The sequence below is a fragment of the Lissotriton helveticus genome, chromosome 6 (genome assembly GCF_964261635.1).
Source record: "Lissotriton helveticus chromosome 6, aLisHel1.1, whole genome shotgun sequence".
In the NCBI taxonomy this organism is placed as follows: Eukaryota; Metazoa; Chordata; class Amphibia; order Caudata; family Salamandridae; genus Lissotriton; species Lissotriton helveticus.
In genome coordinates this window covers 88,963,503-88,990,321 of record NC_136067.1, presented here as the reverse complement: position 1 = coordinate 88,990,321, position 26,819 = coordinate 88,963,503, and the positions used below count along the sequence as shown (strand labels likewise).

General features: G+C 45.7%; 1 protein-coding gene across 1 annotated transcript in view; it reads left to right on the top strand.

Annotated features, from left to right (window-relative positions):
* The window catches only part of LOC144762194 (ATP-binding cassette sub-family C member 10-like), a 681,473-nt gene that overhangs the window by 257,966 nt on the left and 396,688 nt on the right, over positions 1-26,819 (top strand). The window contains 1 exon segment of the mRNA XM_078647347.1: positions 15,499-15,670. Coding sequence (XP_078503473.1) covers positions 15,499-15,670 — 172 coding nt within the window.

The window sequence follows — 26,819 nt, the reverse complement described above, 5'->3', positions numbered from 1 at the left end:
CAAAACCGTAGTCCAAGCTTTGATAATCTCTAGGCTGGACTACGTTAACATACTGTATTTGGGGCTGACATAGTATCTTTTGTCAAGGCTGCAAGTAGCCCAAAATGCGGCAGCGAGAGCTATTCTCTTGCTGGGCCCAAGAGCACGGAAGTCCACATGTTTGCACACCCTGCACTGGCTCCCAATCCGCAAGAAGATCTATTTTAAGGCCATGGTTCTGGCTTTTAAGGCCCTCCATGGCATTGGTGCCGGGTACATCAGGAATAGAGTCCAGTTCTACTGTCCTTGTCATGCTTTAAGGTCCTCAACACTTCAACTGGCACGGGTCCCTAAATACCATCGAGCACGGATAGGGGGTAGCTCTTTTCTGGTTCAGGCGCCCCAACTGTGGAACAATCCTCCGGTGGAACTAAGACTGTCACATAATCTCCTAGCTTTTAGGAAATTATTGAAAACCTGGCTATTCCAGCTGTAATACCTAATTATGGTTGTCGCACCGTACAGAATCAGGTTATTTTCATGTCACAGCAACGGGACACTAGATTGAGTAGCTGACCGCTTACAAATACCCATTTAACATAACATAACAAGGCTGGGCACGGGAGAACGTTGTGGCCATTTCGACCGCTTGTTTGTTGGTGAGGTGGGTATGTTTCAGCCACTGCTGAGTAGTAAAGGTAAGAGCTTCTAGATATTGCTCTAAGTATATCATATCCATTATTTCTTCTTTGCTGCTCTCCCTGGGCTTTAGCCACTTGTCCGCGGCAGCTTTAAGGCGGAAGAAAAGGGTTTTGGCCTTTTCTCCCTGGGACTCTTTTTCCTTACGGAAGCATACCCAGTAAGCTTCAGCATCCATCCTGAGATGGTCTAAGATGGTGGCCTTGATCTCCGAGTATGGTGTAGTACCTGCATTCGCCACCTGGTAGGCTGCTTGTGCTTTACCAGTGAGGAGAGGCGCTAGGAAAAAGGGCCATTTCTCAAGGGGCCAACCGTAGGCTTTTGCTGCCATATTCAAAGTTGAGGAGGAAGGCATCTGGGTCCTCCCCTGCCACATACTTCTGTAGAGGAATATCAGGTGGGCTCGAAGTGCTGGTCTTCACCTCCTGCATCCTGGAAGGCACCTGTTCCTCCATAACTTTTTGGAGCCCTTCTAATTGTGCTGCTATACTATCTTTGATTAAATCCCGGTCGGCCTGTGCCGAGGTCATCTGGCGCAGCACCGCCCATTCAAGTCTCTCTTGACGATATGTTGGATTAAGGCTTCCATTATCTCAGTACTAATGGACTGCATTCTCCACCAATTGTGAGCGGGTTCAAGGATTGAGGTCTACAACAGCAGTGGTTTGAGTGGTTTTTATTCCGTACACACGACGGGTTGGCTGTGCCAGGATTCAATTGTGGATAAAACTTCCTATCTGTCACACAAATGTTCCTTTTCAAATGGTCCGGTTTTCCCTGGCGGCTCAGTGTCGAGGTACTTTGTACTCAAGGTTTCCTCAAGATAATAAATAAATAAAAACAAACGTTGGTGAGAGGCTTTCTCTGATACCCAACACCAAAGGAAAGAGAGTGAGGAGTCATCCGGTGCTTAAGTGGTCATGGAGGTGTACTTCGTGAGGGAAGGGCGGTCGATACGGCAAGGGGCTTGGGGAATTACTTGCTCACTATTGCCGGCCTTCTCCCTACCCACCCCGCGAACCGTGCACGGACCTGTGAGAGCCACGCTACAATGGGCTAAACGCTCTCTTTTATACCTAGGCATCCAACTTACCCCAAGAATCGAAGACCTGTACAAGGCCAATTACCCCTCCCTGATGTTGCAACTCCAGCAAGACCTTAAGTGGTGGAGGCCCTTGTTCATCTCTTGGTAGGGAAGGATAAATGCCGTAAAAATGACAGTGTTGCCAAAATTCCTATACTTATTTCAGGCGCCACCGGTGGATCTAGATCTGGATCTACAGCCTAGATTACGCTCTCTCATTACTAAATTTATCTGGCAGGGTGGAAGAGCACGGCTGCCCTTTCACATGCTACAACGCTCAGAAAAGATGGGGGAGTGGCCCTCACCTGATGTCGCGCTTTATTATCATTATCAAAATGGGGTAACCCAAGAAAGTCAAAGACCTGGGTGTTATATGCTATTCAAATACAATGGTCTCTAACCATTACTTCCACTAAAGATGAATAAATCAATACATATTCAATATTTCACCTAGTTAAGGGATATGTCTCACAGATCAACCCTATACACTTAATGATTTTGAACTTTTTTAAAGAAAGGGGAACAAACATACAACAGCGATAATTCATTGCATTTGTGACTGTCTCTATATAAGAGAGTTTTTTTAAGTTGCCCAAGGAAGAGCGTGCAGAGGATGAAAAATTGTCAAGTGCTTGGTAGAAAAGAGAAGAAAGGAAAGACATAGAAATATATTTACAATTTAATATTCACAATCAATCGGTTAACACAATATACCGTTTTTTAATACCCTGGCATGTGATGTAAATTCTATACACAATTTTCATTAAATGGAGACATTGCTTCCAAAATTGTTGCCTGAGGGAGTCCGATAAACATTGGCTCAACATGGACAGGGCGATAGTATGCAGAACTATTTGGGATGTTCTTTGGAAACCAAAAAAAGACAGGCCAGCGAAAGCGTATCTCAGCACCTCGAAACGAACTACACTTAAAGTCTGGGATGAGATCAAGAAAAAAGAGGGGTAGACCTCTTTCCCTTCCCCTTATACGTCCAGTCATTTCAACACTGATTTCCCTCCAGCACTACATGAAGGGCACTTTGACTGGTGGCGTGAGGGGGGCTGCTTGATGGCATCCGACATATTCCACAATTATGACGTGCTCACGTCTGAGAGTTGTCAAAGTGAGTTTAAGATTCCGAAAAGCGAGCATTACCATTACCTCCAAATCAAACACTGGGTATCCCTGGAACGGGTGACAGATGCCACCACTAGAAAGCGTACATCGATAGAGCAGTTGGTACGGAGGGCAGGCACCATGAAAGGGGCAATCTCTTCACTCTACACTCTAGTGGAGTGGTGTGTTTCACTGGTTAGAGGCGGCAGACCCGGAAGCAGGAGTCGGCCCGGGACCAGGGTTCAATTCCCGACGCGGCAGGGTCGTGGACCTGGGTCAGCGGACTCGATAATTCTCGCCTCGGTGCCTACTCTAACCAGGGGTCCCACTCGGCAACTCTGGGCATTAGCTTGCCTAATCTCCACAACGGCCCCATCAACGCCGGGGATGCCTGGCTTCACCTTGGGGACTCCCAGTAGGGACCATCCCACAGGGAAAGCCAGGACGGGTTCCCCAGCGGTATACCGCGCCAGGATACTCCGGTAGCAATTGAGCGTGTTACAATAAAAACAGCTTATAACATGTTATTAGCAACACAACATGCCCCACGAGCACAATACATCCCTTTCTGGGATCGAGTGATCGGGAGAGAGATTGCTGAGGATGAATGGAAACATATGTGGGAGGACCTAACCTGGCACAACCATTCAGTTGCCTTGAGGGAAGCCCACTATAAGACACTTTTTGACTGGTATCTATATCCCACTAAACTCAAACAGATCTTTCCAGATACCTCTGACCTATGTTGGCGAGGATGCCATCTGCAGGGGGACTTCCGTCACATATGGTGGGATTGCCGTGGAATCCGCGCTTTTTGGAGGGAATCCTGCCACACATCATAGATATACTGGGATACCCCATTCTGACTACCAAAGAGGGGACCCTCATGGGCACCAGGGATCCTAATCTTGAGCATCAGACAAAAGCAGACAAGGCGATCATGTGGGCTTGCTTGGAGGCGGCCAAATTAACAGTAGCAGCAGCCTGGAAGAAAACGGATGCACCAGGTGTATTGGTGTGGCATTCAAGGCTCTGGAGAATTCTCACCATGGAAAGGCTTGCCGACATTTTTTTAAACGAATACAAGAATTTCGAGTATAAATGTGGTCCACTGGTAACATTTCTGACCCGTGGCCTGCCTTCGGCGGCCTGCCTGTCTTCACTTCGAGGCATGCTTTTATTTCAGTTCTGAAAGGGTCTGGAGGGTGACCCCATACAACCCCACATGAAACAGTAGTGTCCCATTGGGGGATGGATGATAAGCTAGCAACACCTGTCCTCTAAGACACATCTGAGGGCCTGACGTTTGATTTTAGAGACACCACCACCACTGGGAAGGGGAGGAGGGAGGGTTAGGGGGGGTTTGTTTGTTGTTACATTTGGGGGGCTACCCGTACTGTTTGATTTAATAAAACAAGTATGCTTTGTATCATGGGAGAGACGATGGGACTTCTCAACATAAGAAACTGAACTCATACTAGCAGCATGTATACATATGAGGTCCGGCGCACTATGCGTTATTTGATGGACATGCTGAATAAAAAGACCTTTGACAAAAAAAAAATCCCAAAATGGATTGTAGTCTCTTCAGAGTTGTTGGAGGTTAGAGCAATGCACATTTTTTAGCAAAATGTGTCACCAGGCTTTTGCCTTCACTTAATAATTTGTATTCCAGAAACAGGACACTGAGGTGGGATAGTTTAGATTTTTTTTTTTATTGAATTTGTAGCCCTGGTAAGCAAACTCCACTATTATGTTGTTTACTCTAGCCAAATGTTCCATTAATTCATTGTCCATCAGAAAAATATCATCCACAGAGGACACTGCCCCCTCATCAATGCTTTAAAGTAACTCTGTTACTCTGACTGAAAACAGCCCAGGGATATTCTTATACCTTGAGGTAAACAACAAACCCTAGAGCTGAAAATGCTCTGAAGCATCTACTCCCAGGCGCTATATTCTGACAGAAAAATAACCATTTGAGATGTCTAGTGTCGTTTAGTATTTCTTCTGCACAATGTTATTCACAGTGCGTCACTGTGTGCATTCTGTACTGCAAATGTGCGTGTGGATGCATTCAAATGTCTGTAATCCAAGACTAAACTATGTGACTTATCTGGTTTCATTACAGGGAACAAATGATTATTCATAGACGAGGTTCAGGTCTTTATTACACCCTGGTACTCAAGTTGATCTAGGATCTCTCTGACTTCTTTCTTTGCTTCATGTTTAATTCAGTGTTGTTTCTGTGGTTAAGGGATCGTTTTTATGGGATCTTTTTGATGAGGGGACTCATCATCCCACCCAACACAATTGTGGTAGCGCAGATGCCAAATGTGTGTATAAATGATTAACTGATTCTGCTACGAGGTCTCAGAAAGCAGGTAAAAATACTTCTTCCCTCATAGGGCAATCCATTATGCCATTATGAACACAGGTGGCCAATCTTTTTCGGCCAAAAGAATGTTGTAACCATGTGTCGGGTCTTCCGAAAAGAGACCCTTCACTTCCCTTTGTATGTCCCCTTCTGTCTGAAGTGTTATTCTGTTTAAATGATGTGGGACACTCACTCTCGTATCAGGTGTTTCCACCGTAATATACTCACTCAGCTCTACTACTTCCAGAAAATCCCTCATGTTCTGGCAAGCTATTGTGACTTCTGCTGTGCTGTCCAGCATCGTCACTGCCAATTCCCCGTTCATAAGCAGAGTCCTCAGTAGCCTGGGCATCTCTGACCTTAATCCCTGCTACTTTTTTATTTTTAAATTGAGGTTTCGTAGATTTCTTTTTGTCCTCTTGGTTGATGATTTGGTCTGAAGTGCGATGAGTCTCCCATTTCGGCTTTGTTCGCTCTTCTGATCTTTGCTCTGACTGTCCTCCTCTCTCTAAGAATTTCTCCAGATTTAATCCGGAAAGGAACAAGAGCAGCGTGTATCCTTATGCTGATGTCTGTCAGATGTTCTAATTTTATCACGGTTTCTGAGATTATATTTCTTTTCAGCGTTCTCCTGTTGAGGAGACCCACTCCTTGATTGTTGATTATTTTGCTTATTATTTTTCTATTTATTATCCCAGTTCTTTTTAGAAGAATCGGTTGCTTGCTTAGAGTTATTCTTTTAGAATTACCCTTAACCACTGGTTTCTTAGGCCTGGCTCCCAGATAATCCCTTCCCAAGAAAGCATATGTTTCTGTGATAATCTTAGGTAACTCCCGCTCCTGTTGTATAGGAGAGTGCTCCCTTAGGCGTTGGCGTATAGCCGTCGCGGCTGCCTCCCTTTCTGTGTTGCTTAACATAATTGCAGAGATCTGGGCAAAATTGCTTATTAGTTTCATTCCTAAATCCGGGGCAGGTTCTGCCACTTACTCATTCTGTATTTGATTCAATGCATCTGGTATTACTGCTGTTGAAGGGGTACCATGTGTTCTGATGTACAAGGCAGCAAAGACTGTCCCCCAGGTGGAACAATGTTCTATCGGGGAGCCATCCCCATCGGCAGGCAAAGAGTTACAATTCTATGTTTTTTTCTGTGGCGAAAAACAACTTTAATCTGTGCTATATTTTGTGCTATCCTGAATGGTGCTTTTGCCGACTGGTAGTACTTCATCCCATTACGGCATTCAGCCTTCGAGGGCTGATACTCATGCTAGCCAATTGAGGTTGTGCAGCCTGAGCAGCCCTCACGGGTTGAATTATAAGTGTTTGCGTTATATATTGTGTAAGATTTCTGTAAATTTTCACTAGACCTTCGTATAGTGTACGCATTTTTGCTGCTCCTAGCCTGTGAATTTCAGGGTGTGGAGTATACAAAGCTAAGACCAGCCTGGTCACTCCTTCTTTACTGAGCAGACCGAGTCTCATGTTTTTTACGGTGTGGGGGAGGGCACCTTTAGACCAATTTATATGCTCTTGGGAAGTTAACAGGACTTCGATGCCCAATTATGGAAAGGATTCTTCTGGTATCTCATCTTCAATGTAAGTATGAAACAATTGTGTGCTTGCGTCTGCAGCTGGGAATGTAACCCAATAGTAGAATACCTCAGTCCTGAATGCTTCGTGTGCCTCAACCATGAAGGTAACATCTCCACCTGTTGCCAGGGCGCCATGTTGTAATAGTTTCATAGTAACTGCCTGTCTGCAATTTTCTGAAATATTTAGAGTATCTTCTTGTACTCCACTGCCGTCAGCTTGTTCGGTCATTGTTTGAAAATTAAAAGTATTTCTCCAAAAATTAATTTATAGGGATTTTGGTTTGTACAATATGGGAATATTCTTTAATCCTTCAAGCTTCATAAAACCTATAACCAATACATACGACGTACCTACTCAGATGAGATGGGGTCTATGAGAAAGCACAACTGAACTACTCAGATTTGAACATTAAATAAGTGCCTAAACAAAGTTGGCGGCGCCATGTCGTGTATTTCCTACTAATATGTAGGATCTGCGCATTGTTTGTACAACATAAACCAAGGGCTTAGTGTCAAGACTCATTTCGGACAACATCCCAGAAGGATATGTTGGCCTGTAGACCAGCTCGATCACAGTGCCACTGCAAGCCCCCTCTAACTTACCAAGAAGCGAACAGTTTCTGGCAATCACTGAACATGACAAACCTGATTCCTCAGGAATTGTGGAAACAGTAAAGAACCTTTCACTCAGTCACTCGTGTTCACTTGTTCTCAGGAAAATATACACAGACTACACAGTGGGACGATTTCAATAATATTTATTGAACCAACGTTATTCTCACATAAAATACGTGTGCTGCAATGCTTAGGAGACAGAAGCAAATAAAGGAGATTACAAGTACCAAAAGACTAAACAGTAGACACATTTCTACCATGATGCTGAAGCAATAAATATATGCAGGCATATATGCAATATGGTAATCTACAGTACTCCTACAATGTGAACCCTACTCTGAGTGTATCTAGAGTGTGTGTAGGTGTAGAGCCAAGAATCCCCCCAGGGACCATCCAACCCCATTACCTGATAGGAGAGAGTGAAGGACCCCATCTTGGTCTCGAGTTGGACACCCCTCTCAGAAGGTCAGACCAGTGAGTGGTGATTTCTCAGCAAGCAGGGTCATTTGGTGTCAGCAGAAGTGTCTCCTCGACCAATCTATCGGGAGTCTATTATTTAAAATAAAAAGCAGCGTTTGCTTTGTGCGCGCGAAATTCGTTTTGTTATCGGTATGTGGATGGTGATGTCGCTCACTGGATGAAGATAGCACGACTTTTGTACCCAGTGCGTAGTGAGGCCTAGTACATGATGTTCAGGGCATTTTGACAATGTTGTGCGAAGCTGATGTATAAACAAAGTAGTTTCAGAGAAACAAATCCAATATTGTCATGCATGCAAATGTGTGCAAATGGTCACCCCTGAAATGTTATTTTCTAGGACAATGTAAGGAATAAGCTGTCTTGCTACGTGGGCCTAACTCGGGAATAACAATAGAGGAGTGGGAGCGTGTCCCACCGGACATGGGGGCGGGCCCCCGCCCATGTCAGTCGCAGATGGACTCCGCAAAGTGTGCGAAAAAAAAGTTGGTACAAGAAGTGGGGTAGGACAACCATTTTAATTATGGCCACCTATCCTGCCATGGAAAGGAGAAGTCGGATCCAGCAATCCAGGTGTGTATTGAGGTCAACCATCACCGAGCTGTAATTACGTTGTAGGACCTGGTCTTTGTCTCAGTGGATGTGGATAACCAGATAGTTTGTACCACACATGTCCTACTTAAGAGGGAATTCCGCAGGCGGCAGGTGAGTTATTTCTGTCAGCAGGAATAATTTTGATTTGGCCCAGTTTATTCGAAGGCCAGAGAGATCAGCAAATTGTGCTATCTCCTGCATAAGTGGCGGGAGATTGGGGTGAGGGTGCTGAATAAACAGCAGGATGTCATCAGATGGCATTCCAGCATCGCACGGTCCAGGGGGTCCATCGCAATTATGAATAGAAGGGGAGACAATGGGCATCCCTGCCGGGTGCCACGCAGATTCGGAAATGCATCAGACAGGGCGCCGTTCACTCGTATTTGGGCACCTGGGTTGGTGTATAAAATCATTATCAGTGCAATGAATGGGGGAGGGACGCCTAGTTTACCCAGACCGGCCCTGAGGAAAGGCCAATCAAGAGAAACGAATACCTTTTCTGCATCTAACAGGGCTAAGGCCGCACAGGTGGAGGGGGAGATCTTATTAAGCACTGCAAAGATGGTTCTAAGATTTAGGGAGGTCGATCTGTGTAAAACAAAGCCAGATTGTTCCAGGGAAATTAAGCTGTTCCATTTCCAGCGCCGTTCTTGTAGCTAGCACTTTAGCCAAGATTTTAATATCTGAGTCTAACAATGATATGGGGCGGTATGAAGCACAGTTGCTGGGGTCCTTGCCAGGTTTTAACAAAAGAGTCAGGACAGCTTCCCAAAGCGTGGGGGACAGGATACCTGTCATTATTGATTAGTTATATAATGCCGAAAGGTGTGGGGTGATCTGCTGCGTAAAGGCTTAATAGAAAGCCCCAGTTAAGTCATCGAGGCCGGGCGCCTTGGATGCATCCAATGCGTCAATAGCTTGTATCACTTCTTCCAGCATTAATGATTCACTCAGAAATTGTCTCTGGCCATCTGTAAGCCAAACCATCGCAATGTCTGCACGATATGAAGATATTGCATCAGGAGTGTGAGGGATATGAGAGGTATACAGTTCATGATAATAGGTCCGAAATTTAGCCATGATGCCTTCCCAACACGTAATAGTCTCCCCACCCCCTGCTCATGGCTCCGCCACATAATTAAGCGACATATTGGGGCGATATAGACATGCAAGGGTGGAACCTGGTCGCTCCCACTCTTCATAGCGGTGGGCCTGAACATGTTTTACCCATGTACACAATTTCCCTTTCCACTAGATCCGGGTACTGGACCAGGAGCTCTGCCCGTTGATGCAACTCGTCATCCCTGTCATTCCCGTTGGCCACCGCCTTAAGCTCCATATTCTGCAGTACGGATGTCTGGAAGGATACCCACGTGTTTGGAAATACACCCTCTTCCTCCCTCCACCGGATGTATGCTGTGAAGGCCTCCCACAGGGTTGCCTGCATGGACACAGTTCCATTGTCAGTCCCGAAATATTTGATGATTGAGCTTTGCAACTCACTACAGAACACTTGGTCCTGGAGTGCATCGCCGTGAAATCGCCAGCTAACCTCAAGGCAACAGCCATGTGGGATCCGGTGTTTCAAAAGGACGGGGTTGTGGTCTGTGAGTGTCCTCAAAATGACAGTAATCTCTGACACCCACGAATGGGCGACAGCCGACTTGAACCAGTAATGTAACATTTAGGATGTAGGTAACAGGTAAGTGGGCGCTCTGCATATAATTTTGGCGAAGTCAAATTCTTGATTTACTCTTTTTGCTACTAGGCAGAATAGGGAGGTTACCTAACTCCCTAGCAAATCTCCTGGTTCCAGGAGATCAATAGAACAGAAATTTCTTGCCGAGCAAAAATTATATATAAGTTAATTGCGTATATTACACTTTCATAGATTTGGATTCCAAAGGTCAAATATTGTCCATTAATCAGTAAGACACTCAGATCCTACTACAAGATAATCCTTGTTTATTCTCAACTCAAAGTCACGCGTTGCAGTATAACAGTCTTCCAATTCACAATAGTCTTTATATTCAGATCAATCTTGTGAATAGAGCATCCAATTTAAATTCACAAAATGTAGATTCTTTATCATTCAGTTCTCAATAATCTTATAAATGGATCAGCCAACACGTGTTTCGTTGTAACAACAACTTCATCAGGGCTGTAATCCAAAAAAACAGAGTATAAACTAAAAGCATAACTGTACACTTCTATCATTATATAGAAAGATTATTATTATTCATTCTAGCACCTCCTAAGTGAGAATAAAACACAAAGTTCCCAATACATCAGTGTATATAAAATAACTTAGATGTGGATCCCAGTGTCATATAACAGTGCACATCATAGACATTTAGGTCTATCGCCTTTAACACGATTCCCTATGTTACAATTCTAAAGATTTTATTAAAGAAATTAATCACTCAGGCATTAGAAATATCTGAAATGATATGAGGAAACCTTTAACCCCGCCCTGACTATCTTCTCCAATCAGAATATTATTTAAATCAATTTTATCGTCATTTCCAAATACGTACTAGTTCGCTCTCTAGTCTTTCTTTTAATCAAAGGTTATTACTAATTTACCTTTCTATAGTATACGTTATCCATATAGTAGACAATTCTTCCCAGTTCTTTATAACCGGTTTACTATTTTAATCTCTTCCAAGTTCTGAAAGAAAAATGAACGTGTCTAAGTGACTTCATCCTTGGTCACAAATAGTAATAGTAGTATATTGCCGAGAGCGTCGCTTACCAGTCAAACTGTTAAGTCTTGATAATTGTATATGTGAAGGTGACTAATATTTTGTTGTCAGCACGATGCTTTCATTATCATTATCAAGATTGATCTGAATATAAAGACTATTGTGAATTGGAAGACTGTTATACTGCAACGCGTGACTTTGAGTTGAGAATAAACAAGGATTATCTTGTAGTAGGATCTGAGTGTCTTACTGATTAATGGACAATATTTGACCTTTGGAATCCAAATCTATGAAAGTGTAATATACGCAATTAACTTATATATAATTTTTGCTCGGCAAGAAATTTCTGTTCAGTAATGTAACATGACCAAACTGAGTGCAGTGCTGAATAAAATGCGAAGCCGGGAACAGTGGGATGGTGGGTCCGCCATGCGTCATGCAGTGTGTAATTATTCATGATGTGTCGAAATGCTTCCCTGGCCCGAGGTTTATCAGATGGTTGCGGGCTGAGTTTGCAGACAGTGTAGCATGTTAAGATCACTGTCTATTATTAGATGATCCACCTCGAAACTATCTAACCGGGACTTGAGATCTCTAAAAAAAATCAGGGTCATCTATGTTTGGAGCATAAATGTTTACTAACAAAATGCTTTTGTTCCCGAGTGTGCCATGCAAGAGAATATACCGGCCCTCCTTGTCCGAACAATTGGAATGACAGAGAAATGGCACTGTTCTATAGATAAGAATTCAAGTGCCATGGGAATATAAACCGTAGCATGAGAAATAGCGGTGTGTACCCCAGTTCTTGGCGAAGTCATGCTCAGCGCGCGGGTTTAGATGCATCGCCTGAAGAAAGGCACTTCTAATGGAGTGCCTATTAAGATATGACAGTACTTGCTTCCCTTTTTGCGGATTATTTATACCACTTTTGTTCCATGAAATGACAGATAGTTCAACTGTTTTAGCCATATCGTGGAGCAAGGGTATACTGAGACAATGTAGGATTTAAACCTAGGCAACATGTATGTAGAGATGTCCACTTACCTATGTCATAGCGTTGGTTACTAAGCTACGTGTAGAATGAAAGTGGATGAGAATTCCATGAGGAACAGTTAGATGAGAGATTTTGGTGTAGAACAAGCTCTTCTTCGCTGGGATGCTGCACGAAGCCCTCGGGCCGTCCCATGTTCGTCGTTTCTGCAATGACAGAAATTTGCTGCTGCCGCGGCCCGTACAGGTAAGAGGGGTGGGGACAGGTGGGGGGATTTCAACATACTACCGCAAGGGAATATTTAATTTTTCCTCGTGGCCCTATGTCGAAATCCCCCCTCCTCCCCCCACTGGGCCCTACCGCTGTTACCTGCACGGATCGCGGCTGGAAATGTGGCTATTATTCCTGCGGGATTGACCCTATATCTCCTCATTCTTGATAGCCACCTGCTTTAGTATACTCTCCATTTCGTCTAACTGCTTCTTCATTGTTGTGGTGGTGTCTTCTAGGCTTGAGATTCTTTCTTTTGCGCCTTTGATCCGGGCCCCCTGCCCGTCCTTCCACTCTCCTAACTTGTCTATGCAGCCTGCCAGTGTGTCGAACTGTGCCTCCATAGTGCTGAAGCCTGAGCTCAGTCATTACGGTGGAGATATCATATGGGGGGCCTCATCAGTGCCGTAGCCCAGGGCCTCTTTAGTATCCGAGTGGGAGCACCGGTTCCCAGCAGGGACGGCGCGGTCAGAGATGGGCCTCCTCTGTTTGGGGTCCGAGTGTCCCATAACGGGGCCCCAGTGAAGTAGTGTTCTAGCTTTATGGCCAATAGTCCATGTACCCAGGATGTTGTGTGCTTTTCCCCCTTCTCTTCCCCTGCTTTTGCTTGCACAAATAGGGAAGGTCCAGGCAGCTATCTTAGACCCAGTTATTCAGGGGAGTAGGCAGCTAGTGATGTACAACCCCCACCGGGCGGCACAGCAGTCTTGCAATCCAAAGAGAATGGAGGGTGTGCAAGGCAGGGCGCCTCGTGTTGTGTCAGAGTCAGCGGGGGCTATGAGATTGCTGCTCTCAGCTATTACTGTAGCGTGGTTGCTGGTCCCTCTAGGTCTCCTTTGGATGGGTAGGCATCGGCGGGCAATGGAGGGCTGCCGTACATCATTTCTCACCGTACCAGATGGCAAGGAGCGGGTGTGTATGCAGAGCTGGGACCAGCACGCAGGAAAGCACTCACCGCATTATTGAAGGTGTTGCATTAGAACACACGATGATTTCTTTTGGATCAGGTGTAGCTGCAGGGAGCAGGTCCTCGTCCCAGGTGCGGTCATGCCAGAGCCAGGCAGTCCGCCGCTCCCGCATAGGCCCCAGCAACACCCAACCCACGCCTCTTCAGTAGGCCACAGTCTTGCAGTTCACCGGCCCAGGAAGACGGCAGGCGCACCCAACGGGGCGAACAATTCACTTTCCTCAGCGTGGTGTGGAAAAGGAGGGTGGGAGCCGCTATCGACCGCTGAGATCGGATGATCTTTGCCTTAGACTCACCCGCGGCCCATGTCGCTACAAGGCCTCCAAGGCTGTGTCGGCCACTCAAACTCGCCCCCCCTCTCTCATCTGGATACGGACATCAAAAACTCCAGCCAGACACCTCCCCCGTGGCCACCCAGAGCACCGCATCCTCAGCTAATCGCCCATGGCAGAATGTGAGGGCTTTGGTGGCTACAAACAGCAAGAAGGGAACCATCAGGTCCGCAGCCTCACAAGTATTTGACCATCTTGGTGGCTATCGTGCCCACCATCCTCACCAGTTGTAACCTAACATTCATTAAAACAGGTTTCTATCAATTAACAATTATGTATGATTTAGGAAGAGTAAACAACTGTGGGCTTCTGACTGGTGGCCCACAGCCAAATGGGTGTTTAACAACTTGGGAGTTCATCTTGACCAACCTCTTACTATGAAAGAGCAGGTGATGTCCACCTTAGGCTCCTGTTTTCAAATAATGCGCCTACTCAGAAGAACCTTTCCATTTCACCCATAGTGAGGGAAACGGTGGTTCAGGCTCTTGACTACGGTAATGACCTAATGGCTTTGGCAGGTGAGATGTTGTTATCAAAACTACAGGTAGTGCAGAACACCGCAGCTTGCCTCATTTGCAGGCTTCCATCAGAGCTGCATCTGTTCCCCTCCTGCGTGCCTTTCATTGGCTACCGGTCCGGAAGAGAATCATTTTGCAAATGTATCGCCTTACACAAAAAGCCCTGTTTGGAAAAGGTCCTTGATACCTAGCTTCAAAACGAAGGCACTATCGCCCTTAGACTCCATAGATCTAGGAATAAAGCACTATTAACTGTTCCTCACGTCAAAAAGGCCCATTCTAGATTCATGTCTTTTTCTTACTTAGCTCCTTTTTATTGGACAAACTGCTGCATCATATTCAAACTTGTTTGGATTGCTTTCTCTTCAGGAAAGCACTTAAGAAAACATTGTTCTGATTAAGCTGCTGCTGTTGCCTTTGTCTAATTTATGCGCCAATATACCCCTCCCGGGGTGATTTGTGTATGTTACAAATTAAAATAACATAACATGGCAGTCTTGGATGGCAGGAGCTCAGTACTCATGGTAAAAGAGGATATACTGTTGTCTGAGACCCTACTATAAAGAATATAACTAATAAAAACTAGTTGTCTATTTAACAATATGTGAGTCTACGTGATGTCATCATAACTCTCTTGAAGGATTAGAGACTTAGCAGGCCTGCTGAGAATCAAACATGTGACATTAACCTCATGTAGAAATATCTGCAGAGGTTTCACAGGGTTTGCTACATCTTTGTCTTGCCTTCAGTTGTAAATCTAAGTAGGTCAGTCTGATAAGTTTGTACTGCCATGGAGTCATTCTTGTGTTGTCCTTATTCATTTAGGGCACCCCAATTTAAGACACAAGAAAACAGCATTATATGTTGTCACCGGGGCAGGTAGAGGTACCTGCAAAAAAGCTAAGGCATCATTCCTATGGGTGCCCTATTATAACACATATACTTAAATATTCTTAAAGTATGAATTGGCACCAAAATGCATTACACAGAAGAAACCTGAGCAATGCAACCTTTGTAAATAATACTTTATTACAAATAACTAACCTATGTGCTCTATTCCACTATTATGAAAAACTCAATTCCCATGACACTGTGCCAACAAGCATTTTGAAGAAGAGTTCCTGCTACTCACGTCCTTGCACTTCAGTATGTCTTTCTGGTGTTGCTTACTTTTTTTTCAGAAAAGCTGGCTGTTTATTTATCTCCGATCAAGAGTATGGATTCGGCTTTGTTGCCCAGGAGCCTTGGATACAGTTTGACACAGTGAGAAAGAACATCCTGTTTGGGAAAAGGTTCATTGCCAGTTTCTACGAGGAAGTGGTTGAGGCCTGTGCGCTGACGTATGATCTCAGTGTGAGTAATAGCCGAGATACATGTGAAATCATTGACTTGCATACGATTGAATAGTGGCAGCTGTTATGCCAGCTGCAGGGCTGCTCCTTCTCTTTTGTTCCCATTTTTGTGGCTGATTTCTACATCTGGGTAGACCAACCTTAGTTATCCCACTTCTGAAACTCCCTTCCCAATCTCAAGGCAACTCCAGTCATATTTGTTGGTAAGGACACACTCTGGATCTTGTTATGTGTTCAGATAATAGACTCAGCACCTCCCAACCAACCCCGAAGCCCCGGCAGAACCGCCCTCCCTGGATTATCAAACACGTTGACACCACCTTGTCTTTTGTAAAGTAGAGAAGACTTGTTAATTCCAGTACTAATTCTGCAAGTGTTACTACTCTGGTCTTATTCATACACACATGGGGATAGGCATTAGGAATATGAGAGCTGAAACTCTCCAACATCCTCAATTCATCACTGAGAGCAAACCCGGGTCTCTTTGTTTTAGGAAACTTCTGCAGGCTGAACATTTTAGACATCGCTTTGGCTAACTGAAACCAGCATTTGTGGAACCCGATGACTAAAGGTGAACTATCTATTAACCTAGGATATATGTTTCACCAGCCGATAATTGAAAATATCCCACAGTGCTTAGTGGTGATCTGAGCCCTAGGAGAGGGTGAATCGTGATTCTTTTTGAGAACCCCCTTAAAAAGGGTTATGATTCAATGGATGGATGTTGAAGAGCCAGGACACAAAAATATTCTCCACTAAATAGTATTTGATATGCAGTAAATGGAGAATGGCAGATTGAGTTTTCACTTCAGATTCAGACTGAACTCTAGCCACCAGCAAAGATCAACCTCTGTCAACATTCCTTGCATACTAACACTAACCAATTCCCACCCTACCTTACTTCCACTTTCTGGACACTGACTGATGTCAATATTAAACATTTATGTCAGAGCCTACACTGGCAACAGCCCTTGCTGCATGTGAACACCATGGGATATGTCTGCCCTGTAATTAATGTTATGAATCAAGAGTTGAGATGTCAGTGTGCTACAAAACATACCTGCAATATTTAATTGAGAAACCCTGGTCACCTGGTACAAAAAAGTAAACATGTATTTCTGGGCAGGTATTATTCCTACACTGGGGCCTGTTTATATGAGCAAAGGGAAGTGATTTTTCTGATATAGCTTGGCAACTATTTCAAGAAATATGGGCCGAAATAAGTAAAGCCCCTACAGTCATTGGACTTAAGCGTCATTCGGGGAATGGTAAGTAAACTTTTGTACTTCTTTTTAGTTCATGTACTGGGTTGCACATTGAGATTCTCTGTGCCAGAGTGAAGAGACATCCTGAAAGGCAAGCATGCCTATGCTGGTCCACTCCTAGACCAATCCAGCACCAAGAACCCTGGTCCTATCACTGCCCAGTGATACTCCACAGCACTCCTTAGGTCGCTAGAGCTCAGATGCCGTTCTTCCAACTGTTGCCTTGCCTCACATCACGGTAGGAGTTTTCAACTGCACCCACTGCTGCTTCTCTGTATGCAAATACCAACAACGCCCTTGCCACCCCCTCCCAACACACACACCACACTTGAACCAACAATACCTACACGCCCACCCTACATCACAAGCCTCAATTTTCCTGCACGTCAACACCCACTTGCATGCATGCTTCTCACACACGATCACTCAGCGAAATCACAACTGAAAAATGGGACCTGCTGAGTAGTGATGCACCCCACATCCTGTTTATCTCGGAGACCTGGTTCCACCCCTCATTGGCTCCCGACATCACCACAGCAGTCCCATAGTATTGGCCTACAATATCACTCTATGGACCGCCTTCACTAGCCAGGTGTAGGGCTCGCTTTCATCTACAAGGAATCTATCAAATGCACAACATTCACAGAGAACGCCAGCCCATTCATGGAACACCTGCACTTTAAGCTGCAAATCTCTAAAAACTTCATTCTGAATGGAACTCTCGCCTGCTGACCACCCAGACCACGAGCCACCTTTAGCAAACTCATCACCATCTTCACCAAACTTATCACCAACTTCGTCGCTCTGCTCACCATTGACTCAAGAGCCTACATTCACCTCGAATAAATGAATATTCATTTTCTAAAGCGCAAACTTAGCCTGGAGGCGTCAAGGTCCTGCGAGAGGGAATGTTGGACAGAAATAGAGTAGGACTCAGACAGGCATACCTGTAAAAAGCCAGGTCTTCAAAGCTTTGCTGAATAGAGAATTTGATACTTGTCCAGAAATCTCAGCAGGGAGGGAATTCCAGAGCCTGGCAGCAGCAACGGAGAATGCTCTGCCTCCCCATTTAGCTCTCTTAAACCTAGGGACTATCAGCAGATTTTTACTAGCCGATCTAAGCTGTTTAGAGGGGATATAGCGCAAAAAAAGCCCTTTTATGGCATCTGAGCCTGGGTCATAAAAAGCCTTATGAGTAAGGCAGAGATCTTTGAACAAAATTCTTCGATTTGAGGGGCGCTAGTGCAGCTTGCTGGGAGAGCCCGAGACCGAGTGATATTTGGGAAGATCCATCACCAGCCTGGCTGCTGCATTCTGTACCAGCTGCAGACGACGTACAAGGCCTTTGTTAATGCCCAAATAAAGGGCATTACAATAGTCCAGTCTGGACAGCACTAAGGCTACAACTGCCTGCTTTTGGGAGGCAAAGGAAAGGAATTTAGAGATTTTCCTAAGAATCCTAATAATCCCAAAGCAGGTGGACACCGTTCAGTTTATCTGAAGGCTCAAAGAGAGAGAATTGTTGACAACGACCCCTAGATTCTTTCCATGTGATACAGGACAAGGACAGGCACTAAGTGTCTCTGGCCACCAATCATTGGACCAAACATACAGTTGATTTCCAAAGATCAAGACCTCTGTCTTGTCTCTGTTAAGTTTAAGAAAGTTCTCAACCATCCAAGAGGAGGCTGCCTGCATACAGTGTTTAAAGGTAGTTGCAGATTCCCCGATGCTGTGGGTGATAGACATCATAATTTTGTGTTTCGTCGGCATAGGACAACACCTCCAATCCAAAGGATCTGACGACCCTAGCCAATGGGGCAACATAAATGTTGAAAAGGGTCGGGCTCAGAGAAGAGCCGTGCGGGACTCCACATAACAGACGGTTGGGAGCCGAGTAAAATGGACCCATTTTCACAATTTGTGCCCGATCACTAAGTAAGGAGGTAAGTAGCATGAGGGACGTACTCCCGACGCCTATCTCCCTGAGCCGTTCCACCAGTCTCATGGGAGATAGAGTACCAAAGGGAAACAACCTTTACTACGCGGTCAAAACACCCAAATACCTTCATAATGCAGATTTTACGACGCAAGTCGTACCACGACTTGCACTGGAGGGCGCTCTAGACTAAGGAATAGTTTGATTTACTATTCCAACACCTTCCCTACTGTACGTAAGCTGGAGTTGGAATAGTAAATGATACTATTCCTAAGTCCAGCACCCTACAGCACAAGTCGTGGTAACGACTTACGTTGTAAAAGCTGTGTTGTGATGTACCGCGATCATTTTGATTGCGTAGTAACGTCATACATCCATATCAAAGGCTGCGGTAAGGTCAAGAAAAGTCAACAGCGTGGTGTGCCCTGCACACGGATATTATCAATTACCGTGGTTAGAGCTGTCTCCGTGCTGTGATTCCTTCTAAAACCATGCTGCGAACCATCAGCAGCTAGTGCTCTCCCAAGAAAGAACTAAGGTGAAAATTCAGATTTTTCTCTAAAGTTTTAGCTGGAACAGGTAACAAAGAGATAGGGTGATAGTTTTGTAATTCAGCCAGATCCAGCAAAGGTTTCTTTAGAAGAGTTGTAACCACCGCAGTCTTCCATGGGATGAGGTACAGTCCCACTGGGAGAGCTGCATTAAGTACTGAAGTGAGGTGGAGAACAGTAGCCTACCATCCTTATTTCCAAATTATCAAAGGGCATGCCTCCATCGGGGAACCTGATGTAGTACCCCCTAACAGGAGGTCCTTACGCTCAGGAGACAGGGGGGGAAGGAGAGTAACTTAGGTGCCTCCGGCGTGGTTATAGACATTACAAAGGGGATGGGGGAGTTGGGGGGACCAATAGGGGGCTCTCTGTATTACAAGTTTCCAAGGTGGAATATATAGCCATAATTTTTGAGCGGAAAAAATCCCCCATTCTATCGCAGAGCTCCTGGGAGGAGTCTGTTCAATTAGGGCCTGAGGGGGAGGAAAGTGAGTTGATAACATTAAAAAGGTCTCTAGGAGACCTAAGGGATTCTGTGAACATTTAGTAAAATTATACCTTTTCCTCAATAATAGCGGTTTATATTCCTTTAGGCGTTGTTTATGTAACTCTCTTCCAGCAGGGTTAAGGTCCTGACGCCAGATCGTTTCCTGCTTTCAACAGGATTTCCTCAGTCTTCTCAGTCTATCAGAGAACCAGGGGGCGGAGAGCTTTTTTCTCGCCGCATAGTGCTCCTTAAAGGGAGCTAAAGTGTCCAAGGCTGCTTAAAGTCAGTTGGAGAGGTCAGTAGCCCCCAAATTAGCATCCAAGTGGCGAGAGCTATGATGGGTATTAAGTAAATTGAGAAGAGCCTCTTCACTAATGCGACTTAAGATTTCTCTTCTTCTCCTTTACCCTTTTAGTGGGAGGGATAGTACCCGTTACAGGTATCTGGAGTTTGAAAGGGATGGCATAGTGGTCTGACCAGGAGAGAGGTATAGGCTCTTGAATCATGATCCGGGAGTCATTAGAAAATATACCATCCAGTATGTGTCCAGCTACATGATTGGGGCTCCTGACCAATTGAGGTAGACCACAGCAGTCTAGAGTTTCCACGAAATTTCTAGTATCCTTACATAGAGTTTTGTCCAGGTGAAAGTTAGAATTACCCAAAAGGGTGAGATTGGGTCTTGCTAGGTACGGTTCTATAAGGGTGCTAAAATCATGGCTAAATGATTACCTTGGTCCAGGTTGGCCGTATGTCATAATACCAGTGAAGCTTTCGGTCGGATGGAATGTTATTGAGAAGTATAAAGCCTGAAATGGATCAAGGGATGTAGTAAGAGGGTCGGTATGACAGGCATATCCATTCTTATAAAGAATGAACAGACCTCCACCCAATCTACCAACCCTGTCAAATCTTGCTAAGACATAACCAGAGGGAATTACCTCCACAAGATCAGGGCCGGAGCAGTCTCTAGCCCAGAGCTCAGTGACAAATACCCAATCCGGCTTACGAAGCGAGACAAAGTCCCTAAAAGCAACCTTATTCTTAATACGGGACCTTGCATTGATGAGAAAACCCATGTAGGTGTGGTCAAGGAAAGAAGGGGAGGGCGAGAGTCTCTCCATATAGCCAACACCAGCCTGGGACATGCGAAAATTGCAAGAAGGGCAGACATATAGCGGAGATCCAACTAAGGCGTCCATGCCCACCTGATAACAGCAGAGGATTCCTCTCTGCTGTAGATCTAAAAGCTCTTCCCCCGTATAAGTGGCAGGTAAGAGCTGTATTACCGGGGGAAGGCCAGGGTTCCTGGTGCAAGCCGCAGTCCTGGTGCGGACAGGCAAAGACGGGCTTGCCTTTGCCGCTGCGAGCGTTCCCTGGGTGTCTGACCCAGCATGCCCATCATGCATGTCCTTGGTGACCTCAACTTTCACCTGGAAGACCGAAACAACCCCTGCTCCACATCACTCCTCCAAAGCTTGAGCAACTTCGGGCTCACCCAGCTCGCCCGAGAGCCAACGCACACCGCAGGACACACATTAGACCCCATCTTAACCACAAGCGACAGTATCAAATGCAACTCCACCACACAGCTCACATGGACTGACCACTCTATCATCCACTTCCAAATCAACACACCTTAAGTCAACACTCCTACCAGGCTCAACATTCCAAGCCACAGAGGGGGCAAAATCACAGAAGCAGACTGGCTCAGTGTTCTTAAAACGGATTAACCTAGCCCCACAAACAACCTCAACAAACAAGGACATCAACAACTGGATCAAGAACTGCACAGACTCCCCCACACCCATCAAACCTAAGAAGCATAGTAGATCAAACAAACAGGCCACCTGGTCCACAGAAGACTTCAGAGACACCAAACAACATTGTAAACAGCTAGAGAGGAAATGGAGAGCTAGCCACAGCACCACCGACAGAACTATCTACAAGACCGCATCAAAGGAAGCTGCAGGGAGATCTTCTTGATCGTTAAGGACTGTCACCAACATCACTACCTCCCAACAACTCTGCGACAACCTATCCAACTTCTTCCACAGCAAAATCACAAACATTTACGGCAACATCACAAACCACCACAACCCCAGGAAATTTGTTGCTAATCTACCCAGCACCAACCAAGATGGCCTACTGACCGACTGGACAACCCTTACCAGAAAAGGCATAGCAGCAATCATGCAGACCATCCACTCAGGGGCCCCAACAGACCCATGCCCTCACCACATCTACAACCTGGCAACACCAGCACTCATCACCACCCTGACCCACATCGTCAACACCTCCATTGTGTCCGCCTCTTTACCTGATTAATGAAAACTTGTTGAAATAAATGCCCTCCTCAAGAAGCCCACAGCCCAACCGAATCATCTGAGCAACTTCAGACCCGTCTCCCTGCTTCCCTAACCAGCCAAAGTGAGTGAAAATGCCCACAACAAGCTACTCACAGCCCATCTCGAACTTCATCATCTTCTAGATAACAAGCCTGTCTGTGCCTATCAACGCTGGGATTGCTTCCAGCTCCAGGACCCCTTTCCTTCCTGCCACCCACCAATACCCTGCCAGAGAACTCCAGGAACTGGAAACGAAGCAACAGCTGCATCACCGCCACACCACAAACAACCAAAGGACACTTCACCTGCCGACACTGACACTTCTGCTGCAACACATCCTACAAAGGAGCCAATGCCTCTCCCGCTCAGAAGACCACAAAAAACTAGGAAACGCTCCATTGTATCCTGCTCAACGTCTGCTCCCTCTCCAAACATACCACGGAACTCTTGGACACCCTCACCGCCATCTCCAAGGATGTTGCCTTCATCACCGAAATGTGGCTCAACCCCTCTGTGACCCACGACATCGCCATCGACATTCCCGACGGCTACAAGATCATACAACGAGACCGCACTAGCAAACAAGGAGAAGGTATTGGCATCATCTTCAAGGAACCATCACGTGCACAATCACCAACGACAACCCCATGCCGCTCATGGCCACATCAACTTTCAGCTACAGATCCAAAGACCACGATAAGAGGTACCCTCACCTACAAACCCCCAGGCCCGACCTACTTTCTGCGACGCCATCCCCAACCGCATCACCCCTCCTGGCCATCGAATTGCACCACTATGTCCTACTTGGTCACCGAACTAGTGCACAAGGACTAGACACACACTCAACTTCATTTTCACCTCCAGGGACAGTATCAAAATAAGCCACACCTCAGAACTCACCTGGACTGACCCCGCCATTGTGCACTTCACCATCTCTGATGTCCACTATGCCATCAAGGAGTGCCACACATCCTCCCACCACAGTTGGAGCAAAGTCACCAAAACCCAGTCGACACAGGCCCCCACTAGCACCCAGCCCGAAGCCTCAGCAGAACTCGACTAAGCCCTCCACAACTTCTCCAGCTGGACTATCACCTGCGCCGACATAGTCGCCCCACTGAAACCAACAAAACCTCAAAACAGCTGGTACACCCCTGAGCTCATGACCACCAAGCTCAACTGCTACCAACTGGAGAGGTGGTGGCATATCACAAAGTACCCCACGACAGAGCTGCTCACTATCAGCCCTCACCAACTATCACGCGTACATCAATGTAGTCAAGAAAGCAGCCATCCCCACCTGGATCAACACCGCGGCCAACCAAGTCAAAGAACTTTTCAGAATAGTCGAGAAAACTCCATCCACCCCTTTACAAGAACTCTGTGACACTCAGACTACTACCGCAGCAAGATTACCACCAACTTTTTTTTTGAGGAGGAGCTACGCTGCAAAGCAAGATGGCCGCATAAGCTCCCGGCTCCGCCGACCTCCGCCGGCAGCTCGGATATCCTGCTTTCTATCCTTTCCTCACGCCGGACTCCCATGCACATGAAGTGCTCCTGACTCCTGCGGTGCAATCCCGGAATTTCCAACTTACCGGGTGACGAAGATACGTCGTGTTTTCTTCTCGGCCTACTTCAGGGCTGAAGCCGGGGCCTCGATTTCTAGCCCATCCGGGTTAGAGTTGATCAACATCGGCTGGGTGACTGAGCGTCTGCAATCCAGGGGTATCCAGGGGAATATCTTTGAGAGAAGTTTGAGTATGGCAAAACCCTTGCCCCAGAGTGATCGGACGTGGTCCTTCATGGACAGGGCGTCGTCCATGATGATCCCCAAGTTTCTCGCGTGTTGTTTTGGAGTGGGAGCCAGTCCTAGTGTGGGTGGCCACCATGTGGCGTCCCATATGAGTTTGGCTCCCCCGAACAAGAGAATCTCCGATTTGCCGGCGTTTAATTTTAGCAGTGGTTGTGCATCCATTGGGCCATCTCGGAGAGACAGTCGTGAAGCTTTTTCTTTGTTGTCTCAGGCCCTTCATCCATTGCCACCATCAGCTGTGTATCATCAGCATAAGAGCATATGCCAATGCCCCACTTCCTTCCAATGTCGGCCAGTGATGAAATATAGACATTGAAAAGAGTGGGGCTCAAAGAGGCCCCCTGGGGCACCCCACAGCCGATGGTGTTGGGTTTTGAGTGGAACTGACCCATATGCACTGCCCGGGTACGATTGCTCAGGAAGGATCGAATCCAGTTCAGTGCTGTTGATTGCACTCCTTTACTCAGGAGTGTGTTTAGCAGGCAGTCGTGGGAAACCGTATCAAACGCCGCTGACAGGTCAAGCAGTATCAGTGCCACCGATCCCCCTTGATCAGTGGAGCATCTGATACTGTCCGACACTGCCAGCAACGTTGCCTCGGTGCTATTGTTAGCTCTAAACCCGGTTTGAGATGGATCCAGGAGAGAGTTATCTTCCAGATACCGGGTCAATTGTATATTGACCGACTTTTCCAAGGCTTTGGAGAGATAGGGACGCTGGGAGATAGGTCTGTAGTTCTCTGGATTAGAAATGTCGGATCCTGCTTTCTTCAAGAGGGGGGGTCACGGTGGCGTGTTTCCAGGCCTCAGGGAAGGTAGCGGTGGTTAGCGACTTGTTGAAGAGTTGGGTGACAAGGGGGCAGAGCGTGGGTGCGATTTTGGAAAACACGAAGTGGGGGCAGGGGTCCGAGGGGGATCCGGATTTGACTGTGCACAGTAGCGCTAATACCTCCTCCTCAGAGAGTAGTTGAAAACTAGTTAGACGAGGTGTATTGCCTAAGTCTAATTGGTCGTTGCGTCTCTCTGATGTCATTATGTGCTCGCCAGGGTTGTCCGGCTTGCTAGGGATATTTAGGGGAGTGAAGGTGGAGTATATTCTATTAATTTTGTCGGAAAAGAAAGTGCTGATGCGCTCACAAGCCTCGGTTGAGGGGGTGAGGGTTTGTGAGGTGCTGGATGGTTTGCTAAGCTCCTTCACTATTCTGAACAGTTCTTTTGCTGAGTTGCTGTTCTCATGAATGCGTTGAGTAAAATACGCCTTTTTTGCATCTTTAATGTCCGAGATGTATTGTTTCCGTTTGGTGATATAGTTTGCTCTCGCTTCACTATCTTTCATCTGGCTGTCTTAGAACAAGAAAGAAACTTAAGTCCTCTTTAAAGAAGTTTACACTCCGCAAATGGGTAGGAAGTTTGATTGAATAACCCTTAATTTGGAATTCGCTACCTCACAGACAAGAGCCAAACCCAACTACTTGAATTACGGAACAACTTAAAACTAGGCTCTTAAATGATAAAACACAGGTTTTTTTCATTCGTTTTCTATCAGCCTTGCACCCTATTTTGGCAGATCTCTACTCAACTCTGATTAATGAGTGAAGCAGAGCTTCACAAACACCCCAAAATAAATAAAAAAATAATAGGCAAACTAGAAATTTGTAGGATCTTGTTGTTTTTATGATTTGACTAAAAATGGTCTTCCTAATCTCATGAGTTCCACTTTACGTTTTATGCAGTTATGTGTTAGCACTCTCGCAAGAAGAAATGTGCGCAATATTTATTGGGTGTTAATCTCTAATATGACTCTAGTGCTAACAGTTAAAAATATATTTCAACGTGCTACCTTTCATGTCCTTGAAACTATTACAAATAGTATGGAATAACATAGTTTTTCAAAGCAAATTTTCCATGCATAGCATGTTTGACCAAATTAATCACTGCATTCTGTCACACAAAAAAGAAAATTTAGATTAAAAAATGTATTTGTAATTTGGCAACATATATTTAAAATCAAATCTCTTTTTTATAGTAAAAAAAGAAGCAGAGAAATAATTACATATCATGCCACCTACAAGCCAGCCCGGCTTGCCCTGTAGTCTGTCACAGGGCATCGTGAACAGGCAATAGGATAGTGCATTGTCTAGATGTTTTGCTCAGTAACTAATGTGGGAGGCGGTCTCGTACTGGAATATCTACAACAAGAGGCCTGCTGTGTCAGTACAATCAAGGCAGTAGCACACCAACTGCTTGTGCGTTTCGTCCTGTCCAGAGACGGTCCCCATCGGGCACTCCCTCGAACGGATGTATGACATCACAACGCATGCTTTCACAACGCATGCCTTAACAACGCGGTTTTCACAACGCATACCATTACAACGCATAGTGCTTTGGGGCGCTGGATAGTGAATTGTTTAATTTACTATTCCAACTCCAGTCCCCGTGGATAGTAGGGAAGGTGTTGGATAGTAAATTAAACCTATTCCCTATCCTAGAGCGCCCCCCAGCGCAATGCGTTGTAATGGTTTGCGTTGTAAAAGTTGCGTCGTAATGGCACTGCGTAGTAAAAGTTGCGTTGTAATGGATGTCTCCCCCTCGAACAGTGCTAGCATTTACCAGACACTGCAACTACAGTCACTTAGGTGAGTGTAAAACAAAGGAACATTACAACTCATCCAACAAGTAAAATGGAATAAACAAGCAACCTGTCCCCCCAACTCCCACCCTACCCCCTTCCGGATGAACCATCTA